Genomic DNA, 26,756 nt, shown 5'->3' on the forward strand with positions numbered 1-26,756 from the left:
GGACTGTAGACGGTGGAATGTTTGAAGCCTTGGCAATTTTATGCTGAGGTACATTTTTCTGATATTGCTCCACAATTTTTAGACAAAGTTTTTCAAAGATTGGTGAACCTCTGCACATCTTTATTTCTGAGACACTCTGTCATGAAACTGACCTGTTGCCAATTAACCTAATTAGTCGCCACTTACCACTCACTTCTCTAGCCCTTATCTGCAGAGTCGCAACTTTTATTGAGATGTGTTGCAGCCATCACATTCAGCATGAGCCTTTTTTTCATGACTGTTAAATGTCTCAGTTTCAACATTTTCTTTGTTGTTTATGTTCTATTATGAATAAAATATGGTTTTATGAGATCTGCAAATCACTGCATTCTGTTTTAATTTACATTTTATATGGCGCCCCAACTTTTCTGGAATTGGAGTTGTTAATTTTCTGTAGAACTTCTGCAAAATTAAGTAACTTTCATAACTTTTCTGACAAGGTGAAAGAAGAAAAAAGAAGGAAATAAAAGAGTCAGCTTGAACTGAAAAGGAAGTGAAAGATGCAGAATCCATGTCTAACACTTCACTGGAACTGAAATGGGCATATTTGGAGTCAAGTTATTTCTAAAGAAAATGAGTCGACTACTTTCCTTCTGTCTTCTCTTCCTCTGTGAGGGAGTAACCGTCTCATCATGGCCTGTACTGACACACTGGTTATCTGTTACAGACATTATAGCTCTTATCTTGCTGTGAACATGAGATCTGCCACTGTGTTGAAATGGTTGTACAGAGAAAGATTATACACTGCAAGTAATGAATGCATGCAAAAACTCTGAAGTTTTGTTCATTTAGGTGTTAAATTTACATCCATATTACAAAACACAAGTCAACATGTTAGGTACAAAACGTCCACTAGAGGGCAGCAAATCACCACAACAGTTTTACTCATAGCACATGGTTTGGTTCTTGTGAAGTCACACAGAAAGCATGACTTTTTCACCATGGCTTTTGCTAGACTTTTTTAGGAAGTGGACACAAAATTCTGTAGAAGGATTTTCAAATAGGGAAACACAAACAGGAAATCTGGACTAACTTTTAAAGAAACAAAACAGAAACTGACTCAGCCTGCTGACTCTTAAAGGCTCGGTTTGAATTTTGCATTTTCACACAGAAAGAGGGCTATGAACTCAGTCCAGCTCTTACAGAGGAGATATTATGGTAAGAGGAAAACTTTACTGTTGGCAGTGGTTCCTGAGATAACATTTGATATCAGAAAAAACTTATATCACCCATTGTCATTTTTAAAGCCTTTAAAGTATGTTTTCTTTCTTTGGTAGAGTCATACTAACTGTTTCTCTCAGTTTGCTAAGCTGCAGTTTTCTGTTTCTAGCTTCAAAAATTATTTTACGGATCAGATGACAAACAATCTCCTTATAGACCAGGTATTTAAAGGTGCATTCTTGGCTTTTTTTTGTTTGTTTGTTTTGTTTTGTTTTCTTCAAATTTTGGTAGATCCATGCTAACCATTTCCACAGGTTTCCAAAGCTAGGCTAACACTCGCTGTGTCAAACACTATGTCTGTGTTCTATATATATGTGTGTAGTTGTATAGGTTACTCATATGTATATGTATGTATGTATGTGTGCATGTATATACATATATATTTTATGTCCTGCACCATTCGATTAATTTAGCTTATATTTTGCATTTGTAGATATCTAACATGTACAGCATATTTTCTTTTTCTTTTTTTTTTTGTCACTCTCTTTTATAACTCTTCATTGGTATTGTCATTAGCTTTTTTCCCCACAAATTATTGGGGTTATATATTCATTCTGAGAATCTCTTTAGCATTGCACCTCCAGGCTGGTGTTGGTTCAGCCCTCAGATCACTTGATTCCTTTAAATGGACCTCACATGTGTCTGTCTTGTTCATGCCCTGATGCAGACCCTGTGTGGTCACAACTGGTCGGCTTTCTTTGTGATTTTATTTTTTATTAGATATGCCCTGAACCATTAAAGGCTTTTTAACCTATCCTTGACTTGAGCGAGAATGCCTGAAGATTGCCATGGTGGCATCTCACTTTTTTCGACAATTTAAAGAGCCATTCTTCAAGAGCAGCTGGCTTTTACCTGGAGTTTACCACACAACAAGGGCACGCGGTACAGCTCTCCTTTTTGCATGTTTACAGCTTGACTGTGCACCACAGGCTTGATGTTTTACAAGCTTTTTAAGACATGAAGTCCAGGAGAGACAAAGCAGTTAAAAATAGCTTAGAGCTTGAAGGGTTGAAAAATGTTCACTTCTTCAGCCAGCTCTCATTCAAACACGCAAATCTGATAATGACATCCTACCAGTAATAACACTGTGTAGGTACCTCATCTACCACTGCTTACAGTGGCTTCTTCTAAGGTGTAGTTTCTGTAACATTAGACCGTGATTTATGACACCCAGATAGTTTCATTCTGCTCTACATGCACTTTTATTGTTCATACAGCTCTGGAAGTCAAATGAAGGGAAAAATGTAAAGAAAAAATTTAAAAGGCCACATGGTGTCCATAATGCTCTTCTGCAGAACAACAAAAGTCTACAGTCGCTCTGTGGCTCTATGACTCTAGACTTTGAGTGTAATGCTACATTTAGCATGCTCAAATTTTGACAAGGTTGATGCAAGGATGTCTGAACCAGAACAGTTTATCATCAATTTCACCATTTTTTCAGTTCCACAATGTGCAGTAATCTTATCCAAGTTATGTCTCAGGTTTTGGACAGAAAAAAACATAAATAAAAGCCTGCTTTAAAGTAGGGCTGTCAAGATTGATCGCAATTAATTACAATCCACAATTACAGCACTAATCTTTTTTATTAAAATTAATCATATGCTTTTTTTCACTTTCACTAAACATGTTTCAGACACATCAGCGTCTCCCTGAAGCCAGAATGAGTCCACCACTGCTCCTTTAAAAAACTTAGACAGCTCAGGGGACAGGTCCAAAATCACCATAATCATGTACCATCAAATACAGTAGGATGTTGCCTCCTCCTCCATCCTACTGCTCCAAGTAGGAAGACAGAGCCAAAGAAATCTGTATAAATCAGCTGGCCAGACGCGTCACTGCAACATCACGTGACACTTCTGAGGAAGGCAGCAGTGTGCAGCCGAAACTGTCAAGGTATGAAAACTACAGAGGTCTGTTTATAAGAATTTTCAGTGTACGGAAACATCGCTTTAAGACGCTGTCTTTGTTTTGATCCATGTGAGGCAGACAGTGATCAGCACCCCTGGGTACTCAACACTTGAGACCATCTCAACAGCTGCCCCAGATTGATGCAGAGGTGTTTTACTCTGTTTACTTTCTCCAGTTTTTCCACCTCCTTTCTGGTTCTGACCAACCTGTTGAGAACAGCTGGATTATCCCTGGATATTCTTGGGTTAATCCAGTGGTTTATCACACACTGCTGAATAGATCTAACAGATGTTTTAACAGTGCATGTGAAGGGAACTACTCTGAGGCAGAATCTGAAACTTTCCATTTGTTTTTTTCCATTTCCTGGTGGTTTCGCACCTCTTTTTTTTGTCGTATCATGACTTTTATTTAAAGACACAGAGAAACACACAGCTGTGAACGTCTTTATTATCTATCTTTATCATTTATCTCACAGAACAAAAACAAAACAGAAGCCACGAGTTTGTAACTCTCCACGAAAAACCCACCTCAACCTGAGTAGACCTGTTTTGAAAACCAAAACAAGGACGATCAACGCCAGGATAAATGGAGAGAAATAAGAAAACCATTCTGCTAATTCTTCCTCTCCTACTGATTCATGCCTGTGTCGTCAAACAGGAGGAGCCATGTCCCAGCCAGCCTGATAAAAGTGGGTGATGTTTTGTTAATTTATGCTCTTTTATCATCTTGCACAATCAGTTTACAGTTACACAAGATCACTACAGTATCAAAGCTTTTAAAATGACCTGGCTTGTGTTATTTCTCACAGATCTGTCCTGCTATAATAACTACAATAACACCCTCACCTGTGAGTGGAACAGCATGAACGAGTCTGACCAAATGTGCACGATATACGCCAGAAAAGGACCTGAGTAAGGATGCACACACAGTTAAATCTTGATGAATTTGTTCACTGAGTAGAAGCAAGTGGGCATTTACCGTGTGCTAAAATAACATTAAGTTTCAGACAAATGAAACGAATATGTTGGCTGCACTTACCAGATTATTTCAGTACTGAATACACTTAAGCTTTGGCTCTGTTGAATCATTGCAGTGATATAAAGTCAGGGCTTATAGAACTTAAATATGGTAAAAGTGAGCAAAATTGAAACTATTTAATAATGTATTCATTTTATAAATGGTTGATCAAATATCCAGTCAAATCGAAAGTCTTAAGCTTTGGCTTTATTTTGAAATTCCTCCCCATACCTGTTAAACAGTAGGGATTAGTGATACCAATATATTAAGATTTAATACAATACCGATCATTTTCATGTAATTTTACTGATACCGATATTTTTGAAGAAAGACTAAAATATTGGACTATCAGTCTTTTAAAAGAAACACATTTCTGGGTGTGCAGATGGCCAAGTGGTTTAAGGCGCTACCCATGTGCAGCCGGGGTTCAAATCCGGCCTGTAGCTCTTTACCACGTCTCTTCCCTGTTTCCAAGTCTATCCACTGTCCTTCCTCTAACCAATAAAGGTGTAAAATGGCCTAAAACTAAATCTTTAAAAAAAAGGTACACATTTCAGGCAAATAAAATGATGTATCCACATCATTGAGACATTTATTTGCTTCAATTAAATGTAACTTAAAAACTAATATTTAAATTGATTTCAATTTATAAAATTTAATTTAATTAAAAAGTTTGTGTAAGTAGATAAAAATAAAATAGATGAAAAATAAAAGAAAAATATCTACAAATTATTTTTTTTAAAATGCAGAAAGAGTGAATTAGAGAATTTAAGAAATACACGTCATCAAAGGTTTTCATAGAAATATTTATCTTTTTATGTTTCTAAAGTTTGAGCTACATATATTTTGTGGTATTTACGTTTTTATTTATTTATTTTTATTTAACCTTCATTAAACCATGCTAGCCCCATTGAGATCAAAGATCGCTTTTTCAAGGAGGACCTGGCCAAGAATGGCAGCAATGCAGGTTCAAAATCAAAATCACATTTGGCCTCAGAGTCCTTTTTGTTACATTTTCTTAAAATTTTGATATTGACATGGAGGCCACATTGAGTGAGAAGGATGGCCGAGTTCATATACATGCAAATGAAGCTGCTGAGATTTGATACTTGTGTATGATTGGTCCCCAAAGTCACATGGTACGGTAGGGTAGACATGTCTGATTGGTCTACAAAGTCATGTGACCGGAACAAGCAGTGAAGGCAACTCAGGGTCCGTTTGAAAAGTCCAAAAGATTACCTCCTAAGTCCTTTCCTATTCACTTTTCCTTAACCCCGACAAAAATGTGACAGGGTTAAGGAAAGGTGGGAGTAAGAGGATAGGAAAGGAGAACTGGGGTGATTAAGAAATCTGACTGCACTTTCCCGGACATGACGTGTGTTATGTGTGTAAAAACTACAATTTAACGTTGATGGACTACAAAATTCGCATCTACCAATCGGTGCGTTCTCTGTGTTGCTATGTGCTGCGAATGAAACGCTAAAACATCAGAGATATGAGCTCATTAAGATTTTTATACCCTAAAGTCTCTTCAGGAAGAGGAACTGTGACTGTGAACGTCTAGAACAGCAGAAACTTTTCTCTTAATCTGAGCTCTCTGCTTAGTCAATACGATTAGATGAATAATATTCAAGTCCTTTTATTTCACAACGATATTAAATAGTTTCGTTTTATTCCCTACCTATCCATTTTCTTTAATTCTCTCATCTCTGTTAATTTTATTACAGAGTCTACTGGTTCTGTCTTCCTTTCAGCTCATTCTGTGAAAAGCTCTATAAACTGCGTCTTCCCTGTGTAGTTATGATGATAGATATAATATTCACAATAAAGCAACATGCCAACTTTATCGCTTTAATTAATTGTGATTTACAAACTTACCACATTTACTTTAATATTTCAAAACAGCAAAACAAATACAGTTTAAAATACTGACTGATCGGTTTACTATTTGGATAAAATGGAAATGAGAAGAAATGAAATCGTTATAAGTTAAATGACAAAGTTTTCATGTCTGTAATATTTCTCTGTTCCCTACTGCCTTCCGTTTATCAGGTGGATTTTAAGTTTGACTGAATTTTACGGTTTAAATTGGAGCTAGTAAAGTTACAGTCAAGTTATTCACTTGTTCTGATGAGCGGTCAACAGGTACGTCACTTTAAATGAAGTTTACGCAAAGCATTGTGGGTCATTTTTCATCTATGCTTTGGTAAAGGATGGTCCAGTGTTTCCTAGGCTAAAGGAGATAATAAAGGAAATAATGAAGTTCCTTTCCTTTTCAGCTGGAGAATTTGAACAGTCCTTATCATGGCCGACACTGAAATACTTCTGGGTCGTTTCACTCAGTTAGGAACCTTCCTAAGCAAAATGGACTTTTCGAACAGACCCACAGTCTGGAGGAGAGAGGCAGGGAAGCACTCAGCTAGAAGTGGAGGCAAGACTTTTTTAAAGTAGTTATTTGGTGTCAGTACTTTGTTATAGTAACTGATATCAAAAGAGTACTTTGTAAATATTGATACACTTTGGTATTGATACTTCCACCACTGTTAGACAGTTTTCATCCAACTGTCCAGCAAGCTGGTGCTAAACAGGCAGTTTGTAACAGCTTGACCCAAGATAGAGGATGACTCAGAAATCCCCTCCTTTCTTAAGCTGTGTGAAAATATTTTGTACATAGACAATATCGAGCCAGGATTCCCACCCATTTGAGACCATGTTTTGCTTTGTCTTTATCTGTGTAGAACTGTAATGTTGTGGTTTATGGATATAAAAACAACCTCCCCTTGGTTATATACCCCTGACTTTGGTAGTGTGAGTGGTGTCTGATATAGGCTCTACAGCTAAGTGAGGGAAAAGTCTGCTGTTGCTTGGCTTTTTGGTTGCATTGATTCTAGTCTTATATTAACTATTTTAAATTGCCAAACTCAAAGTGATCTAAGCAGGACAGCAGCTTTTTTTTATTTCTAAGGCAAAGATAGATAGAAACCTTTATTGTCATTGCATAAATACAATGAAATTGCACATGCCCTCCCAGCAATAAACTACAAAGAAAATTCAAACTACACTCTCAGAAACATATTCAACAGACCAGATAGACACACTCAATCATCATTAAAAAAAGACACCTCAATCTCTGTTAAAGAAAACATATTTTTTAAATCAATACTTGCCTCATATCTGGTATTGCACTTGTGTATCATTAACCACATAAAAATGTTGTCTTCTGTAGTTTTTATTTCAGCTCCTCCTGTGACCTGAAGCCTGTGGACATCTCAAAACCAGGACCAAGGAAGTGCACCATGATGTTCGAAGATGAAGCAGTTGTGAGTAAAAATCTCAGTAGCTGTAGCCTGGCTTTTAACCCAAAATCAGCAACTTGATATCCAAACAGAACCATCCTGATAAAACCCATACAGTGAACTGTATCTTGTTTTATTTAATCTTTTCTCATCTTTCCTTGATATTCTCTCAGTTTCAGAGCTTCATTGTGGTGCCCATCAATCTTATCTGTAACCCAGGGAGGGGTTTGGTCTCCAGTATTTCCCACAGACCAGCTTGTCACAGTGAGTACCTACAAATTGTCAATCCTACTTTAAACTTACCTTCTGAGCTGTTAAGTGTGACCTCAATCAAACTGTGTGTGCGGCACTGCAGTAAAGCTGGATCCTCCACAAAGACCAAAAATCAACTCCAGCACCGTGTCCTGGTTCCCTCCTGGCAACAAGAGAAAAAGCAGAATCCGTTTGCACAGCTTCCAGCTGCAGTGGAAACACAAGGATCAGTCATGGGAGGTGTGTATGCATTGCTTCTCTATTTTCATATACACTCGCTGGCCACTTTATTAGGTACACCTTGCTAGTACCAGGTTGGACCCCTTTTTGCCTTCAGAACTGCCTTAATTCTTCCTGGAAAAGTGTCAACAAGGTTTTGGAAACATAACATCTATTGGATTGAGATGTGGTGACTGTGGAGGCCATCGGAGTATAGTAGTTGCATCGTCTTTGAAGTCTGAACCTGTCAGTCCACGGCTCACTTGTGGTGCTTCTGGATGTTGTTGATATATGACTTTATCTTTGCATGGTGGAGCCTTAACTAACATTTGAAGATGCAACAACTTATTGTTATAACTGATTGTTGTGTTCTGAGAGGACTTTGTAGATTCTTTAACAGAATTATGCAGGTTTTTAATGCAGAAATCAAAGGTCACAGACATTTAATGATGATTTTCAGCCTGGCCACTTAAATGCAGAGACTTCTCCAGATTCTCTGAATTTTCTGAGGATGTTTTGGACTGAAGATGGTAAAGTTGTTCTGATTCTGATACCAGCATTGGTAATATGTTCGATACTGCTTAAAATGCAGGTATTGGTATCAGTGAGTACACAAGTTTATGCACCAATCCGGTACTGTTTGGTTCAACTTTATATTTTACTTAGTTTGGCAATGCTAAATGTTAGCATTAAAAAATGGAAATCAATTCTTCTTCGCTGCCAGCAAACACTGCATGCACAAGCTACTGTGTTTAGAGCAGCGTAGAAGAACCAAAGGACCCACTGCAGCAGCAAAGAACGGTGGCTGCAGGACAGTTTTTCTCTGAATGTGATCGTTAAAATGCCTTCCAGACCACCGCTGTCGAACATGACAAGTGACACAGTTTATCAAAAGTTAAGTAACTTTTGATCCATAAATCGCAGCCTCTTACTTGTGTTTCCTCTTGAAGCTAGCCGTTTGGGGTCACAGAGATGCTGTACAACATAAAATTCAAAACATGCAAATATCAAGTAGATTACAAAACAAACCCGATTTTTTTAAAGGACTGCTTTCAAAATACCTTTATGCTTTCAAAAAATTAAAGTTTTTCATTTTCAGAAAATAAAGGTACTCCTATAAAATGAAACAGTATCGCGATTGTAAACTTAAGAGACCTTTCTGCAGGCATTTTTGTAAAATTTTCAAGCACTACCTCATACAAAAATAATTTTTAAGCATTTTATGCAATTATGCAATTGCACAGCCTGACATTGTGATTGTGATTAATTGTGCTGCACTATTCTTTATGATTGCACAGTGAGGAATGTTTTTTGTTAACAGTTGGGCTATCTGCCTATGCGGTAGTATCGTGAATGCTGTAGTGTCAAATTCCAATGTCTGCACCTGAAAATATCTATATAAATTAAATATCTTGTCTTTGTGGGGGGTTTTTTTCAGTTAAATATGGGTCTAAGGAGTCTAGTTTACACAATGTCCCGACCTTTTTAGAGTTGTAAATCACATCATCGTTTAATTGTGGATCACCATTTTTCCTCCTGACCCTGTGGACTTTCAGAGTTGTGTTTGGTTTCAGGAAATTCAGTAAAGAAGAAAAGTCCTGAATGTGACCCCCACCTTTTTTTTTATTCCCCAGGGTGCCTTTCAGCAGAAAAGTCAAAATCTGATAAGGAAGTGCAAATGGGACTGTGAAACAAAGCTGCAAGCTGATTGGTTGATACGAGACGAGAAGTACGAGTTCCGGGTTCGAGTGATGGGAATTGGAAAAAATCTCCATTCAGTATGGAGCGACTGGAGCGTTCCTGAATCACTGGTGTCACCTGTTAGACGAACAAAACCAACTACAGGTAAATGTAGCAGGTATAGAAACATCTTTAAAAGAAAGTTTGTCTTTAATATTTATCATTGGAAATGAGCTTATATAACTTCTAACTAACATCGTTTTTACCTCGTATAAGTTTCTAAGATAAAACCCAACTTTCTTTGTTACAGATTAAACATTTTTGTACCTCTTCACTGATGTACCCTGATCTGTCCTGTGTTTCCAGATCATTCTGCAGTTATCTTTGGCAGTGCTGTATGCGCAGTAGTGATCACTGCTGTCCTGGCTGTCATATATTTAAATCAAAACAAAACCATCTGGTGAGCACATGTTTAACTTACTTGTAATACAAAAAAAAAAAAAATCTAAAATCATGAGCAAATTATTTCCCATTCAGCTTTTCTTGAACTTTCTTTTTTTTCTTTTAGGCTTTGTATTATAGTGAAATTTAAAGAGAAACATTTAAAGAGTTTAAAAACACTTTAATTATTCTTTCTGTGTTTAGATCAGTGAAGAGAAATGATAAAGTTTGGGCCATCAAAAACTGCAGGTGCTGCAGCAAAATCTAGCACAGCTAAACTGTTAACAGTTTTCAAAAACATTTAAACAACCATTAACTACTTTAAACTTAATCTGCATTTATGTGAAATGTAACAGAAATTTGTTTGGTTATTCTAGGCTTTTAAACTCTGTCATATCCATTCTGTGCCAATTAGAGAGACAAGACAAAATGAGGTAGCAGACATACGTGGCTCCAGTGCTAACTTGAGCTAGGCTAGTGCTACCATATTGAAGGGCAAATCATGTCGGTGGCTAAAGTTCATGTCTAGTGGAAAACGTGAAAACATTGTCTCTGTTATGAGAAGCTTTCAGTGTGGGTCTTTGCTCTTGTTTCAATAAAGAAATGTGGCTGAGGAAGGGGATCAAACTGATGCTTATTTACAGCTACATCCGAGCTAATTGCTACCGTGGTGGCAGCCATTGCTTACACCAGATTACAGAACAAGTCAACCTCAACCATAACAATTGCAAACTCCTGCCGAAACAGCTCAGCAGAAGGGCAAAAACATCTTTTTCATCATGAAAATAATTTGATAAAGAAATGTGGTCCAGTTCTGGTAAAAACTGACACTATACTAAAGCTACATAATATGAGCTTACAGCTACACTGAAGGCAGCCATTGCTAAAAAGCTCACAGTACAACTTAACTCTACTGCCTCGTTCTCCTACAATGACTGATTGTTCAGAACCATTTTGGCAATCTTCTTCCCCAGAGTTTCTCATTTATGCATCTTTTCACCACATTTTATCAAATTTTGACCCATTTAGCCACTTTTTGACTGCTCTTTACTAGTTTTTCTGGCCATTTATGCCACATTTTTGTCAGTTTTAACCCATTTTTGATACATTTTGCACCTTTTTTTCCTCTTCATATTTTTTCCTATCCAGTTTTGCCCCTTCCTTGCATTGTAGTAACTAATTTTTGCCACTTTTTTACTAATTGTGCCCGTTTTAACCCATTTTTTGCCACTATACAACCCCTTTTCACCACTTTTCTTGCCAACTTTTGCCACTTCTCACACATTTAGGCCAATTTCGACCCATGAATGCTATTATTTAATTATTTTTACCTTAAAGTTTTCTTATTTCTGTCTACCGTTTTTTCTGGTACCTTTACGTTCGTGCACATCATTGCTTAGCTCTGACATTACTATCTAAGTGGTCTAGTCATGCCCTTACTTCCTTCTGTATTTGTAACAATTGTCCTCTCTCTCTTTCACCTTTTGGCTCTTCTTTTCTTCCACCAGAACCATCTGAGCCCGACCTTCACCCTCCTCAATCTACTGAAGGTTGCCTCCCCTGTGGATCCTGTCGCCCCCCTACAGGCCAATGGCAGTACTGCTGGAGAACATTAGAGTTCAAGGCTGCTACGACTCAACCAATTCTGGCCTCTCAAACCCCACTTACACCCACCTGACAGTCTGGCTGCAGACCAAATCTCTCAGGCGCCCCCTCACAGACCACTACTGCGAGGTGCTGCCTCTGCAAGGATAGAAATACAGTTCATGCTAAAACGTACTAAATAAAATCCAATTAAAATTCTGGTTAGAGTTAGGGTTAAGGGAAGGGTTAGGATACCAAAAGTTAAAAGTGAAAAACCTGACTTAAAAAACCTGATTACAAAATGGTTCATAAAGTAGACTGCGAATAATTTGAACAAATAATTTCTTTCCGAGCATGTAGCAAGTCAGTGCAAGTTTGCAAATTTCATGAAATCTCAAACTCCACTCTCATTCCATCACAATACACCCCAATTTGGAATAACCTGGACTTTCTCATCAATAAGAAACCAGTCAGCTTTCTCTCATGGATTCAAAAAGGCATCAGTCACTTGGGACACATTTTCACTAACAACACCATTCTGCCATTCCCTGATTTGGTCCAAAAGTTCAGCATTGGAGGAATCAATTTCTTCAATATCTACAACTTAAATCAGCTCTTAAATCAAAAATAACATTACATGCATCAATCTAGATTTACCTCCCCCAGCTACAAATTTAATCAAATTTAACTCTACAACAAAAACACTATCCAAAATATATAAAACCATCACTTATTCAGATGCAACACCATCACTACCATCACAAAAATGGGAACAAGACCTGGTCATCACTCCCAATGCTGACTTCTGGAACCAAATTTTCAAAGACATCTTCTACATGAGTAACAATAACAACATTTGGCTAATACAATGCAAGATCATCCACAGAGTTCACTTCACAGGTCACAGGATGTTTAAAGTGGGTTTAGCATAATCTGACACTTGAACACGCTGCTCCCAAAACGCACAAGACACCTACCTTCACGCCCTCTGGCACTGCACACCTGTACAACACTTTTGGGCTGAAATCACCACCTCACTCACCAGTTTTTTGGGCTGCCTCATCCCTCTGTCTCCTTCACTGTGCCTACTGGGAGATCTGTCAAAAGTCAATTTAAGTCTAGAAAAAGGTAAACCCCTCCTCGTGGCGCTATCCCCAAGAAAACAATCCTCATGAACTGTAACCAGAGATGTACACAAGTCATTTTTTGCAAGTCCAAGTCAAGTATCGAGTCTTTGGTCACAAATCCAAATCAAGTCTCAAGTCTTCTGTCACGAGTCCAAGCCAAGTATCAAGTCTTTGGTCACGAATCCAAATCAAATCTTAAGTCTTTGGTAACGAGTCCAAGTCAAGTCTCAAGTCTCGGATGGTTGTAATGAGTGTTCTATGATCTGTCTCTGACATCCAGTCTGCTTAAACCACTCCATGGTTCTATCCAAGGAATTTACTTACATATGAACAGGGCTTGATGTAACAGATGTTTGGATGTGCATCCTCTTGGCTACTGCAATATTTTCTTTAACTTAGTTTCTTTTTTTAATTGCAATGTTATGTAAAACCCAAATCAGCTGTGACCTTTGCCTTAACTGTTTACATCTCTTTTCTATCACTGTGTTTTTAAACATGACATTATATGAAATACATTTTCAGACAATATGTTGAACATCTTTTAATCAAAAATTCGTTTGACATATTTTATGTTTATTTTATGAAAATAAAGAATCTCTGAACAAATGTTAAAAAAAAACATGTTTGACTTGTTTTAAGCTGGTGTGGAGAAGTTTTGCTACCTAAAGGGCATCATTTTTGTTTTGTTTTTGTGGGTGCAGGTATACCGAGCTACAATGTAGGAGTTGTGTCGGTCGTGTGAAACAGCGACCTCTGGTGGAATTATTATTTTCACATCCACACCAGCAGAACAGATGTACAAAAATATATTAACAATGACGGTTGTGTTATAGCATGCACTTATTTATGATCATGCACAGTTATGAATAACTGCTTTAACTGATTTTTCTGGTCTAAATTCTACATTTTAGCTCTGTTGACACATCAGATAACCTACAATTCATATCAATAAACTCATGCAATAAATCATATCACCTCATTGTGTAATTCTGTTGTGCTTACTGTAGAATACTTGTTATATTGCTCTGTGGGATATTTTTGTACTGATCTGTTAAATAAAGTAAGTAAAAGCATGTTATTGAAGAGTTAAGGATGTCTTTTATGCTCCTTTTATCCGATTATACTGTAGGTCTCAGTAAACTACAAAGCAAAGTAGACTGACCAACTTCCAGCTGCTAGAATAGGGTGACCATATTTTCAATTCCCCAAAGGAAGACACTTAAAGTTTCAAACACTCATGTTTGAAATCTGATTTTTCATCAGCGTACCTTTTAACACCATGAACAGTGACTTGGCAGATGAAAAATCACGTCAGAGCAACATTGCAACAGTAATAATAATATAATAACAACAATAATAAAGAGCAACAAAACACGTGACGTGCGCTGTGCAGCTACCGAGGAATAAACTCCATATGAAACTGCATAACACGAACTATGGTGACTGTAAACATGTCAGTATATGGTTTTTGTCCTTTTTGAAAAGAAAACAAACTCAATGCTGTTCTTTGTTCTTCTTTTAATGAAGAAATGTCATTAAGTTCTGATAAAACTGGCGCTTAACAGCATCCATGCTAAGCTCTTCCGCCATAAGTGCACCGGCCTCTTGTTGCTGCTTGCATTCTGGCACACCCGAAAGTACTGCCCCTTGTTGCTGATTGGTCCTGTCACTTTCTAACCGGGTTCAGACGGGAGCTTTGCAAGATGGATTGCCAGTGAGAAACATGAAAACTGGCGTATCCATCTGCTTTGCAAGGTTAAGGACTCGCTGGAGGGATTTATGTCTCATCTGGACTGGGATGGATGGATGGATATTTGGTGTTTTGGGTGCCTGAAAAAGGAACAATTTGGAATTGGGCTCCAGAGTGAATGGTTTTCAAAACAGCCTGACTCTGTGTACACAGGAAAAACAACAGTTTCTGAAAAAGCACATGCGCACTACGGTTGCCGCTGTCTGATCCGTATGAGGGGCCGTGCAAGACATAATTCATTCTGGACCTTTCACATACATACATTCTTCTCTCACACGCATATATTCTTCTCCAACATACATATATTCATCTCTCACACACATGTATTCTTCTTGCACATACATATGTTAGATATAGCGTCAGTTCTTTGTTGGACAGAAGGACAAGAGAGGATGAAGTTCAGTTCCAGATTCAAACTTTATTCCAAAGATCTGGTGCAAGGTAAATTATCAGCTGAGCCTCTTTCTCACACCACAGCAGGGCCAAAAAGAGAGACGAGTTCCGGATGTGTGTTACATTGATCTTCACAGAGGTGGAGCCCGTCTGCACAATTTATCCCTATCCGCTCTCCTTCTTTGGGTGCAGAGGACAGAGAGAGAGAGAGAGAGAAAGAGAGAGTGACACTCTCACAGAGCTGATGAAAATAGAAACATATACTCAGTGCAATATTAGTCAACTGATTTAGGTAATCAGAAGTCTCATGTAACTAATATAATGGGGCCCTGATGTTCAAAGTTCAAGTTCAAAGTTCAAAATATGCTTTAACCCCTCAAAGCCTGTTGTATCATTTTGATACATACTTTTATGATACCTCCATCTGATCAATATGATAAATAAATTACAAAAAAACCCTCTGAATACAATCTGATAAATGATAAAAATGCCCTCAAGTGGATTATCAGTTACCAGAAAACACCTAAAGTATCAAACTTTATGGAAATTTGGATTTTTTGAATTTCAGTAGAAAGTTAAATGAACATTTCAGCTCCAAAAAACAAAAATTTTCTGGCTATAATTTGTGTTTTCAAGCTTTAATGGGTTAATGGCATGAATGGTGGACACCTTTGTTGCCAAATCAGAGTACATAAAAAAAAATGCTAATAATGAAACTGACAATAATAATACTGATAATAATAAAATACTAAAAAACACAAAGTTTTAGACTTATTAAACTTATTAATCTCTCTAATGTCTTGATAGTCAGAAACAAAACGTGCAGCTAGTTGTATATGATGAGATTCTTCTGCTAGACATAGTCACATTATTTCTTCATGTGATCCTGCTGCTATAATTTGGCTCCAAAATTTATTTCTTACAGCTTCATACAGTAGGTAAATAAGGAGAAAGTGGATTTCATCTTCAGTTTTTCCCAGTTCATAATGTTAACAAATTCTTTGGTCTGTAGGTTCCTGGTTTTTTCTTACGACCTGTACATTGTTCAAATTTTCCTTTGTTTTGGGTTTCTCACATGCATAAGATGTTCAGCTAAACAGTGCTCTTCTCAGTAGACGATAACATTCTTATTTATGGTGGGATTTGATTTCTTTTCTTTTCCTATTTGAATTCCACCTTACTACTAAATGTATTTAATTACCTCTTGTGTAAAATTTCAGTGAAAGTATTATCTGCTTTAAGGTTTCTATCATAGACTGTAAAAAGGGCTGGACAAACCCTTTGTGACACCAGCCGTCTGCAGTATGACTGCCAATCAGACGTTACTGTGTGTGCTTGGCCCGGTTTAGCTGGTTTCCAGTATACAGAAGTACGTCATACCCTGGTCAATATCAAACAATGCTACAGTGTTGTCCATCCATTTACGTACAGAAAAAATCTGGGAAGTGTTTTTATTTAATTTTTCTGGATTTTTATAGCCGTTGTTTTTAGCTTAGCATGTATAGTTCAATCAAATGCGCGCCAATCAGTCTGCAGTGAGGTTTTTCATAAATATAATCTAAACGATTGTTATACAAAAAAATTCACCCCCCGTACGGTGAGAGCATATAAAGACATTAGTTAATGAGACACGTTTGGTATTTTGAACCAGGCTGTAAACCAGTTTATTTCTAGTATCAAAACCGGCTGTTTAACAAGTGTCCAGGCGGGACTTCCGGTATTCCAGCAGCCAGCTTCAAGTGGACACTCGCAATATTGCAATTTTTTGCCCTTCCGCATTGGCTTCATTTTTCAGGACTGGAGGTTGCTGCTTGGTTTATATTGATGCTGCCATCCTGATTTATGTGGTTGCAGTCCCTGGCTTTGGCCACAGGAGGGGAGCAGAGAGTGAAACTTACCGTTAGAACATCTCACAGTTGAAGAACAAAGCTGAAAAAAAAAATTATATTTTTTAAAATAAATTAAATTTATTTTTCTTGGTTGAGGTTGTTTAATTTTGGAAGGTTTTAAGTAATAAAAATTTGTTAGAAGCTAGCATGGAGCTTCCAATCTCAAAATGAACTTACTATAAATTTCTCTCTCAGGATTTTGACTTATTTACTTATTATTTTGATTAAAATGAAAATAAAAAATATCAAAAATATTGTAGTAATAATTAACAATGATTATTTTTATTATTATTAATAATAATAATAATAATAACAAAAGAAAAAAGAAATGGACTTTTTACACAGGAAATCCTCTTGAGAAAAAGGCTGTCTCCAGAGAGGTGAGGAGAGAAATAGCCAGGGCCAAAATTAATTATAAAAATAAAATAGAAATGTAGTTGAGCACTGGTGACATTAGAGCAGCCTGGCAAGGTATGAAGACAATGGCTTCTATTAATAAGAATGCTGATGAGAAAAAGCAGCACATCAGCATTAATGGAGTCATTGATGCTGAGTTGTCAAACACTTTTAATCTCTTTTTCTCTCGGTTTGAAAGGTCTGACTCCGCTCACAATCCTACCATGTTGAAAGACTCTCTTGTACCTCAATGTGGTTTTGTAATATTTCAGGATCAGGTGACAGCATTATTGAAGAAAACTAATATTAGGAAGGCAGCTGGTCCTGATTCTATCTGTGGTCGCACTCTTCGTTACCGTGCTGACCAGCTCAGTGGAGTTTTCTCTCCACTTTTTCAGATGTGTGCTGATCATTGCCAGTTTCCTGTAATACGGAAAATCCCTGGAAGATTTCTAATCCCTGTTCCTAAATCCAAAAATCCGAAAGAACTGAGTGACTTTAGACCTGTTGCTTTAACATTGTTGGTAACAAAAACCTTTGAGAGAATTTTAAACGATGAACTTGTGTCCTTGGTGTTTGGAAATCTTGACCCTTTACAGTTTGCCTATCAAGCTGGTAAAGGACTGGAGGATGCAAAAGTCTTGATTCTAGATAAAAAATTTTAAGCATTTAGAGAAGCCAAAGTCACATGCTAGACTCTTATTTGCTGACTTTTCTTCAGCTTTTAACAAGATGCAACAACATATTCTAAATGACCGCCTTTCCACTTTTTTTTAAGCTGCCTGATCAGTTTTTATTGTTGATTGTGAACTTTTTAACTGATAGGAAACAGCAGGTCTTTGTTGATGGAGTCATGTCTGATGTCCTGGTGTCTAACACAGGCTCTCCTCAGGGCTGTGTTCTGTCTCCTCTTTGTTATTCTCTACACAGACAGCTGCAGGTCTTGTAAAGATGGTAGCTACCTGGTCAAATTCTCTGATGATACAGCACTTTTATCCCTTCTTCAAGGTTCAGAGTCAGACCATGGTAGCGCCCTTCCTGCTTTTATCGACCGATGTAATGAAAATTTCTTTGACCTTAAAAATGTGTCAAAAACAAAAGAGCTTATTGTTGATTTTAAGAGAAACTGTGTTAAACCTAAAGCCAGCTTTATTCATGGTAAGGATATTGAGATTGTTGACTCACACAAGTATTTAAGAGCTATGTTTGATTCCCAGCTAAAGTTTGATGTGAACATTGGACCTCATTCACAAACAGTGCGTACACACAAATTTGTGCGTACGAACGTTTGACACACAAATCTGTGATTCATCAATATGTTCTTACTTTAATTTGTTCTTACTCTGCGAATAAATTTAGAACCTCCTCAGACCATGCGTACGCACAAATAATGAAGGATTAGCTTTCAGAAACTTTAAACACATATCTTTAACCCAAGATGCACAGTGTATTGACACTACATTAATTCATAAAGGGATTAAAGATACTCATTAAAACCAGGAATTAGCTAATGAGTTGATCAAATGTACTAAATAACCATGAAATGGACACTTTTCCATTGTTCATATACTTAAAATCTTGAATCTTCAATTTAACACTTCATTTACCAAAAACAAAAAAAAGAGCATTTAAGTGAAATAAAACAACTTTGACTCTGACACGCCACCATCATCTGGGCCTACAGATTAACTGATTGTTGCAGTCAGCATTGGCAATTTCAGTTAAATAAAGTTGTTTTTTTCTGATTGACTTCACTCATTTGCAAGAGATTAAGAATTCCAAATATAAACAAATAAATAATTACAGGTAACCTGACGGATGAATGTCATCACTTTCACCCTCGTTCCATTGACATATGCCAGAGATGGATGAGTTTCTAATTATTGCAGCCAATGGCTCACTCTGTGGAGTTCTCCTCCGGTTTCCTTCTTTCCTTCCTCCTCTCTGGCTCGAAATCCTTTTCTTTGAATCCACCTTGATATCAAACCACTTTTTCTTCACCTGAGCCACGCTGCAGACCTCAGGTGGTATTTTGAATCAGGTATTCTTTTTATCATCAAGACTCCAGTGGAAACACTTCGAAAAAGTGTCGTTTTCCTTGCCTCCACCACTGACACGATAACTTCAATTTCCGCCATTGTTAAATTCCTTCCTCTAATTTTTGGGGCTATCCCTCGCAACTTCAAACCTTCTCGCCGATTTCGTTTTGATGCATCAAACGGATGTCCTTTTATAGAGAAATAGGGGCGTGGTTTATGCAGATTATCAAACAACTCAGATCAACGTGTTAGGTACAAAATGTCCACTAGAGAGCAGCAAATCACTACAACAGTTTTACTCAGCATATGGTTTGATTCTTGTGAAGTCACACACAGAAAGCATGACCATTACACCACGGGTTTTGCTGGACTTTCGAGGAAGTGGATAAAAAATGATGTGAATGGATTTTCATATGGGGAAACACAGAGGAAATCTGGACTAACTTTAAAGGAAACAAACTTAAAACGGAAACTGACTCTGACTCTTAAAGGCTCGGTTTGAACTTTGCACTTTTCACAGAAAGAGGGCTATGACCTCAGTCCAGCTCTTACAGACGAAATATTATGTTAAGAGGAAAACTTTACTGTTGGTAGTGGTTCCTGAGATAACTTTTGATATTAGAAACAACTTATATCACCCATTGTTGTCATTTTTTAAGCTTTTAAATTTTTTTTTCCTTCCTTTGGTAGAGTCATGCTAACTGTTTCTCTCAGCTAATCTGCATTTTTCTGTTTCTAGCCTCATAATTTATGGTACAGATCACATGACAAACTATCTCCTTATAGACCAGGTATTTAAAGGTGCATTCTTGGCATTTTTTCTTCAAATTTTGATGGAGCTATGCTAACCATTTCCACAAGTTTCCAGTGGTAATTCTAAGCTAGGCTAACATTCGCTGTGTCAAACACTGTCTGTAGCTGAGATATGAAGTGTTTTCAGGTCTAATGTTCAGTTATTTGAGCTGGTTATTTGGAGGTGCTTTTTGGGCTTCTTGGCAAACTTTCCACTGGTTTTCAGTCTTTATGCTAAGCTAGGCTAACAGTTTGGTGTTTATAGTTTTAAATTCTACAGGTCAAACATGAAAGTGCTTAAAACCCAGTAATTTTACAATGCTTGTTGAAAGTTACTTAATTTTCTTCTTTGTTTTACTTTGGAAGCACCAAGATGTCGGTGTAGTATCGTTATCCTGGGCTACCAGTATTCTTTTCTAAGTAGGGATGTCCTGATCAGATTTTTTCACTTCCGATACGATACCGATATTCCAGCCTTGAGTACTGGCCGATACCGATATCGGCCGATACGATATCAGCACGAATCATACATACTTTTATTACTTATTTTGTAGTATGGAATGTTAGAAAAGGCTTGATCAAGTGATATTACTCAGAGAACAAGTCAGCAACAGTAGGTACAAGAAAAACTGACCCATTTATTATTAACCAATGGGTAACATAAATTTTGACCTTAAACATAAGCACATTCTACAGTAGAATAAATCAAAAATAAATTAGACAAGCCTGTTGGACAATAGACAATATTGTGTTTTTTTTCCCTGCCCTCAGTTGTTCCCACCATATACTGGCAGTAAAAAATAACCGAGGTGAACTTAATTTGTTATTTTGCACTTTAAAAGTATGATTTGTTTTTATTGGATTTATTGAGGTCATTTTTCAGGCTTGTCTAATTTATGTTTGATGTATTCTATTCAATTGTAGAATATGCTTATGTTTAAGGTCAAAATTTATGTAACCCACTGGTTAAAAATAGGCTTGAGGTTCAATCCCGACATTACTCACCACTGACGGGGGCTCGTCCTCGATCTTTTCTGTTATAGCTAATGCCTTTTTGCCGTCCCGTGGGAGTTTATCACGTTTTCCAAATGTTTCGGATAGCGTCTGTTGTCTGAAGGAGCCAGAGCCTTGTTGTTTCTTCGTGGTTTTGTGAAAATCCTCATTTTTTGTGATGCTTCTTCAAATGCCCGATGAGGTTGGTCGTATTAAACTTCCCCGGTTCTTTGCCACCACGGGGAATTTGTGCATGACAAGTTTTGCACCCAGCTGCAACGTCTTTATCTGACTTTAACGAAAAATACTGCAACACGGCCGACATCACTCCTACTCCTTGCTACTGTGTTAGCGGTTAGCACCGGTTAGCACTCAAGCACGCTGTTGTTGCTCTACATGCTGGATCCTGCGGCGCTGCTGGATAGAAGTGCTGGAGCGGAGTCTGGAATGGACTGCTTGTATCGGGGTGCTTAAATCGGAGATTTTAGACGTAATCCAATATAATCCGATAGTCGTTTTTTTGCTGATATCGGACCGATATCCGATATCAGTATTTGATCAGGACACCTCTAGCTCTAAGCTCAGATTTACAGTAGCCTAAATCTGGGGTTCTCAACGTTGGGGTCTGAACCCCATTAGGGGTCGCAAGACACTGAGAGGGGGTCTCCAGGTGCCTTAAAAAAACTAAGAACATTTTTGAATCACACTGTAATGTAACTAAAGGCCAGAGATATGTATAATATTTTAATTTAACTGGGTGCCAGACAGACAATTAAGTCTATCATTTAAAATCTCAGGGTGGAGAAAAGATATTTAAGGCCTAAAGAAAATAGGCCTTAAATATAATATAATAAGGAATGAAGGCCAACAATCAGTTATGCTTCTTTTGTCTTTCTTTTAACCAAAATTCAGGGTAACACCTTTAAGGACATGAATAACAATACCATAACCAAACTCTTTCAGTTAAGGCAAATTTCTTCATGCATTTCATCAATTTACAACATAAATCAGTTCACTCAGGTAATGACCCAAATCGTCCCAACAGTTCAATAGAATTCAAATGCCTCACAGCACAAACAAAATAATTTCAGTTTCTCAAGATTCATCAGTCCAAGCGCAAACAGTCCATGATTCAAATGTCCCCCCTCCCCCAAAAGTTCAGCAAAATCAAATAAAATATTCCCCAAGTTCAAACAAAATCAAAACCCAATGTTCAGTGGTCAAGGCCTCTTCAGCCAAAACCAAAATGGTGTATGTGTTTGAATGTCGGGTATATGGGAAATAAAAGGTGAAAGATAGGTGTGGGAGGGAAGGTAATGGGGTAAACTTGTGGTTAGAAGAGTCTGAGTCAGATGAGGAGGTTAACAATCCAAGACTGGAGGGTAATCCGGCCACCAGAAGACTTCAGTGCCACCACAGAGGATCTCACACTGCTCCAGGATTTCCGGTTCATATATTTAGAAGGCTCCAAAGTAAAAGGCTAATTATTCACCCACTCTGGACTTTCTATGTGCTCTCTTTGCCAGTTTTTAGCAGATATATCACTTCTTTATACTAGTTGTTTGGTATTTGCACTCCTTCTGTTCTCTTTCACCCATCCTCCAGAAAGCCATTGTCTCCCTTCTTCTCCTCACTCAGCTCACAGGTGTCTACAATTAACACACTCTCCTCTGCTGCACCACACCCCCTCCCTCTCACTGCTCTGCTGTGCAGCAGGAATCACCTGTCTGCTACAACACTGTTGCCACTTTACACCAATTTTGCCACTATAAACCCCTTTTATTGCTTTTTAAGTCAAATTTCACAATTTTATATGCCCATTTTTGCCAGTTTTTAAATATTTCTGCCTCTGCTTACCCTTTTTTGTCAGTTTATATCAATTTTCATCTCATTTCACCAAATTTCCATCTATTTTTGCCACTTTAACACCATTTCAGCCACTTTTGAACCCCCTTTTACCACTTAATATGCCCATTTTTGCCATTTTTAGGTTATTTGTTATTTGTGTCATCTACTTTCAACTTCCAATTTTGCCATTATTAACCCATTTTAGCTGTTTTTAATGTATTTTAATTCTGTTTGGAATGAAAGGATTTACATTTTTTTACATTTTACATTTTACATTTTTACTACACAAATGAGTTAAAATTTGATAAGAGTGGTTATTATTCAGGTTAAATATGAAATACAAAAGCTTAACTTTACAATGGACCATGATTTTGTGGGCCCCCAGTTTGGCTGCGCCCCAGAAAGCTCTCCCTTTTTTCCCCCCTAATGGGCGGCCTTGTCTCCACATGACTATTCTTGAATGTGCATGGCTGTGTTCAACCATCTTCAGGTACAGTGGGGGTCCCCGGTCTCTGGCACCTTTATTTTGGGGGTCGCAGGCTGAAAAGGTTGAGAACCCCTGGCCTAAAGCATAGCCATAATTACAGCCCTGATTGGCGATGGTTGTCCCTATCGAACTTCCCTCAGGATCTCTGGAACTCATAGTTCTTTCAGACAGATGTGGTTCTGACTCTGGTTCCATTCTGACCCTGTGTTCACACCAGTTTAAGTGGAACTAAAGTGAGGACTTTACCCCACGTTACTCAGGCGTAAGTACACACAACACCGGCAAAATGGCTCACTTTTGCTCAAGTCTTTCTTTCTTCCTTCTCCCATTTCTGGAGTTTTTAAATGATTTGGTCTGGCATTCTGGTGAACCCAGCCTTCGCCATCACTTCCACAAGTTTGGTTTATAACTTGCTTTTCCTTGTATTACTCTCCAGCTTTACCTGGAATTCTGTCGATGTCCAGATACCATGACCGCCGGTCTTCACAGAATATGACTACCCACATACACTATGTGGACAAAAGTATTTGGGCACACCTGTTAATTATTAACTTCAGGTGTTTTAATCAGGCCTGTTTCCACAGGTGTATAAAATCAAACACCTAGCCATGCTAAGGTGGGTCGTTCTGAAGAGCTCAGGGAATTCAAGGGTGTCACTGTGATGGATGCCATTAGATGGCATCTGTACGTGATAATATTAGAAAGTGGAAGCGTTTAGGAACAACAGCAACTTAGCTATGAAGCAGAAGACTTTGTAAAATCAGAGAGCAGGATTAATGCTAAGGTGCAAGGTTACATTACCTGCCTGACTCCATTTAGCCAGCTGTGAAGTTCGATGGAGGAGGGATACTGGTTTGTGCTGTTTTCCAGAGTTTGGTTCAGGGAAGGCCCTTTTCTATTCCAACATGACTGTGCCCCTGAGCACAAAGCAAAGACTATAAAGACATGGTTTGATGAGTTCAGTGTTGAAGAACTGGACTGGCCCACGCAGAGCCCTGACCTCAACCCCATCAAGCACCTTTAGGAAGAAGAACAGATATTGTGAGCCAGCCCTTCTCATCCAACATCAGAGCCTGACCTCTAAATAAATGGGCACAAATTCCAACAAAAACACTCGAAAATCTTGTGGAAAGCTTCCAAGAAGAGTGGAGGCTGTTACAACATTGTTCTCACACTCAGGACAGGGTAAGTCTAACTTTGATGACTATGACATGAGGACTATAATAGATCCACAATGGAGAAAAGGAATGAGATTTTTATTTTGGATCCACACTGTTGAGCTCTATGTAAAGCTGGTATCAGTGTTCTTATTTCATTTCACTAGGAAAATGAAAATTACACTTAGAACAGGCTTAAAGAATCATGCTTTTGTTATCTGTCAACATGTGATAGAAGACAATAAGGCTTTAAAACACACGTTTCCAATTCTGTTTCATCTGAGAAGAACAGAGGAAAAACTAAGTGAGAAAGGTGGTTTACCCTCTTTTCACACTTCTCGACATTAAGCAGTGCTTACGTGAGGGGAACCACAACAACCATGTTTTTTTTCTCTTTCCTCTGCGCGTCTTTCAAACCCACATCTGGCCTGTGAAGAGACATGAGTTACGATCACATTGAGAACGGGTAAACAGACATGGGGAGAACTGCTGGGTCATTTGAATGGATGGGACACAACAAGGGAAGATAAAGCGACAGTGGACGGGTGAGTTCTGATTCAAACTTCTGATTAAACAGTGCCAGTGATGGATTACAACATTTCCTTTTGAAGTGAGTCAGACCCGTGAGAATTGTTACAAAATGGTCTGTGGTTTCCGTTGTTTCCATTGGCTTTCTTTTAATGCCGGTTTAGACTACACAGTTTTTTAGGTCGATCACGATGGCACCATGCCAGACTATGCTACTAAATCTTGTCCTGCCTTGGCCGACAGCCTGGCCACACTACAAGAATGATCCTGACCGCTCACTGTATGCTGACATCACCATCGTCTCCATGACTGCATGCGAGTTGTTCACAGGTTGTCGGGGGCGGGCCAAAGAGTGTCATTCACTCTACAACAGAAGCGCTCGGTGTGATTGTGGCGGTCTTTTGCTTGTAAAAAAGTAAAATAAGAAGCAACTATGAATTGGATTGTGGATAACAGTTATGGATGTATCAAAAGGAGGACAATATGGACTGGCTGTCCTTCAGATAGAACTTAAGGAATGCATGTGATAATGTAAATAAAATAAAATTTACACATTGGTTTTAGGGAATAAAAGGGGATAAAAATGGTTAATCTTGAAAATGATGATGCAAAGATAAGACGTCTAGAAGCTTAAGCTATCAGTTTCTTATTGAGACACAGATCTTGCCCAAAGGCACAATAATATTTTTTGGCAAATTGCTTTTGGATTTATTAAGAAACATGTAGCAGCATCACAATAACTCTTTAACGTGACCAACAGACCAACAATGGTCGCTACATCACATCATATTGCTGGTAGTTGAGCCAATTAACATGTATACAAATAATGCAAACTTTATTTTTCTTTTAAATTAAAGAAAACAACATTAACGCATACTAATTAAAGCCTTAAGAAAACACAGTGGGGAGAAATTTTTTAAACATTTCTGTTGCTGAGAGCTTGTTAACATGAAAACACACTGCAGGTATTCCGTGTTGTTTCTGCTCATGCATGAAAAGCCATATTTCAAAAAGTGGGGCTGATAATTACGGAACTCGAAACGGTGATATCAGCTGGTGTCAGCCCCAGAGCCTTACGTTTCTCAGGTGGTGGAGTTGCTGTTAGGCTTTCTGGTGACTTACCTTGAGACCTCTTCTGCTGCTGCTGACCCAGGTCTGAGCTGGAACACTTTTTCTGTGAAGCCTATCGCTTCATTTTTCATCAGGTAGCTAGCAAACTTGCTGCAGCTGCGGCTAAGGCAACAATGCGTGAGTTTTTTTTCTTTCTCTTTGTTTCTTTTTTTCCACTGTGTGTCACTGAACAGAATCTCCCATGCACAGATCAGATCGTACAAACTCAGTCGAGACAATGAATTTTTGACAAATAATGAATCAGTAAACAACTAACACAACTCCCTGTCTAAAATTATGTAATTTAATATTAAGTATGTGCATTTATGTTTTTCAAGAATGATTTGGCGGCCCCCAGAAATCACCTCACGACCCCAGTTGGGGTTGGGACCCCAAGGTTGAGAATGGCTGAGTTACAGGTGGTGACCGTCTTAAAAACTGCTTCAAAAAGAGACCTTCTGGATCTTTGGGTTTGGTAACAAAATTAAGAATAATTTAGATTAGGGGTGTCAAACTCATTCAGGGTGAGGGGCCGGATTAGCTCCAATGAGACATCCTGTGGGCCGGGCTATTTTTTTAGCCTTAGCATT

At 38.1% G+C, this 26,756-nt stretch overlaps 1 protein-coding gene across 8 annotated transcripts in view; it reads left to right on the forward strand.

Annotated features, from left to right (window-relative positions):
- Window positions 1-915: 915 nt before the first annotated feature.
- Window positions 916-26,756, forward strand: part of LOC121508393 (cytokine receptor common subunit beta-like) — a 41,277-nt gene continuing 15,436 nt past the window's right edge. Inside the window, exons 1-9 of one of the 8 annotated variants that reach the window (XM_041785216.1) lie at window positions 1,178-1,197; window positions 1,370-1,421; window positions 2,894-3,153; window positions 3,247-3,316; window positions 3,644-3,856; window positions 3,977-4,079; window positions 7,412-7,505; window positions 7,655-7,745; window positions 7,837-7,973. In XM_041785216.1, the coding sequence (XP_041641150.1) occupies window positions 3,754-3,856; window positions 3,977-4,079; window positions 7,412-7,505; window positions 7,655-7,745; window positions 7,837-7,973 (528 nt within the window). In that variant the 5' untranslated portion in view covers window positions 1,178-1,197; window positions 1,370-1,421; window positions 2,894-3,153; window positions 3,247-3,316; window positions 3,644-3,753. Of the gene's footprint in view, window positions 1,198-1,243; window positions 1,432-2,893; window positions 3,154-3,246; window positions 3,317-3,643; window positions 3,857-3,976; window positions 4,080-7,411; window positions 7,506-7,654; window positions 7,746-7,836; window positions 7,974-24,951; window positions 25,074-26,756 lie in introns of those variants that run through there. The other 7 variants (XM_041785214.1, XM_041785211.1, XM_041785213.1 and 4 more) reach the window with 7 other exon arrangements.

Source organism: Cheilinus undulatus, linkage group 4 (assembly GCF_018320785.1).
Source record: "Cheilinus undulatus linkage group 4, ASM1832078v1, whole genome shotgun sequence".
Taxonomy (NCBI): Eukaryota; Metazoa; Chordata; class Actinopteri; order Labriformes; family Labridae; genus Cheilinus; species Cheilinus undulatus.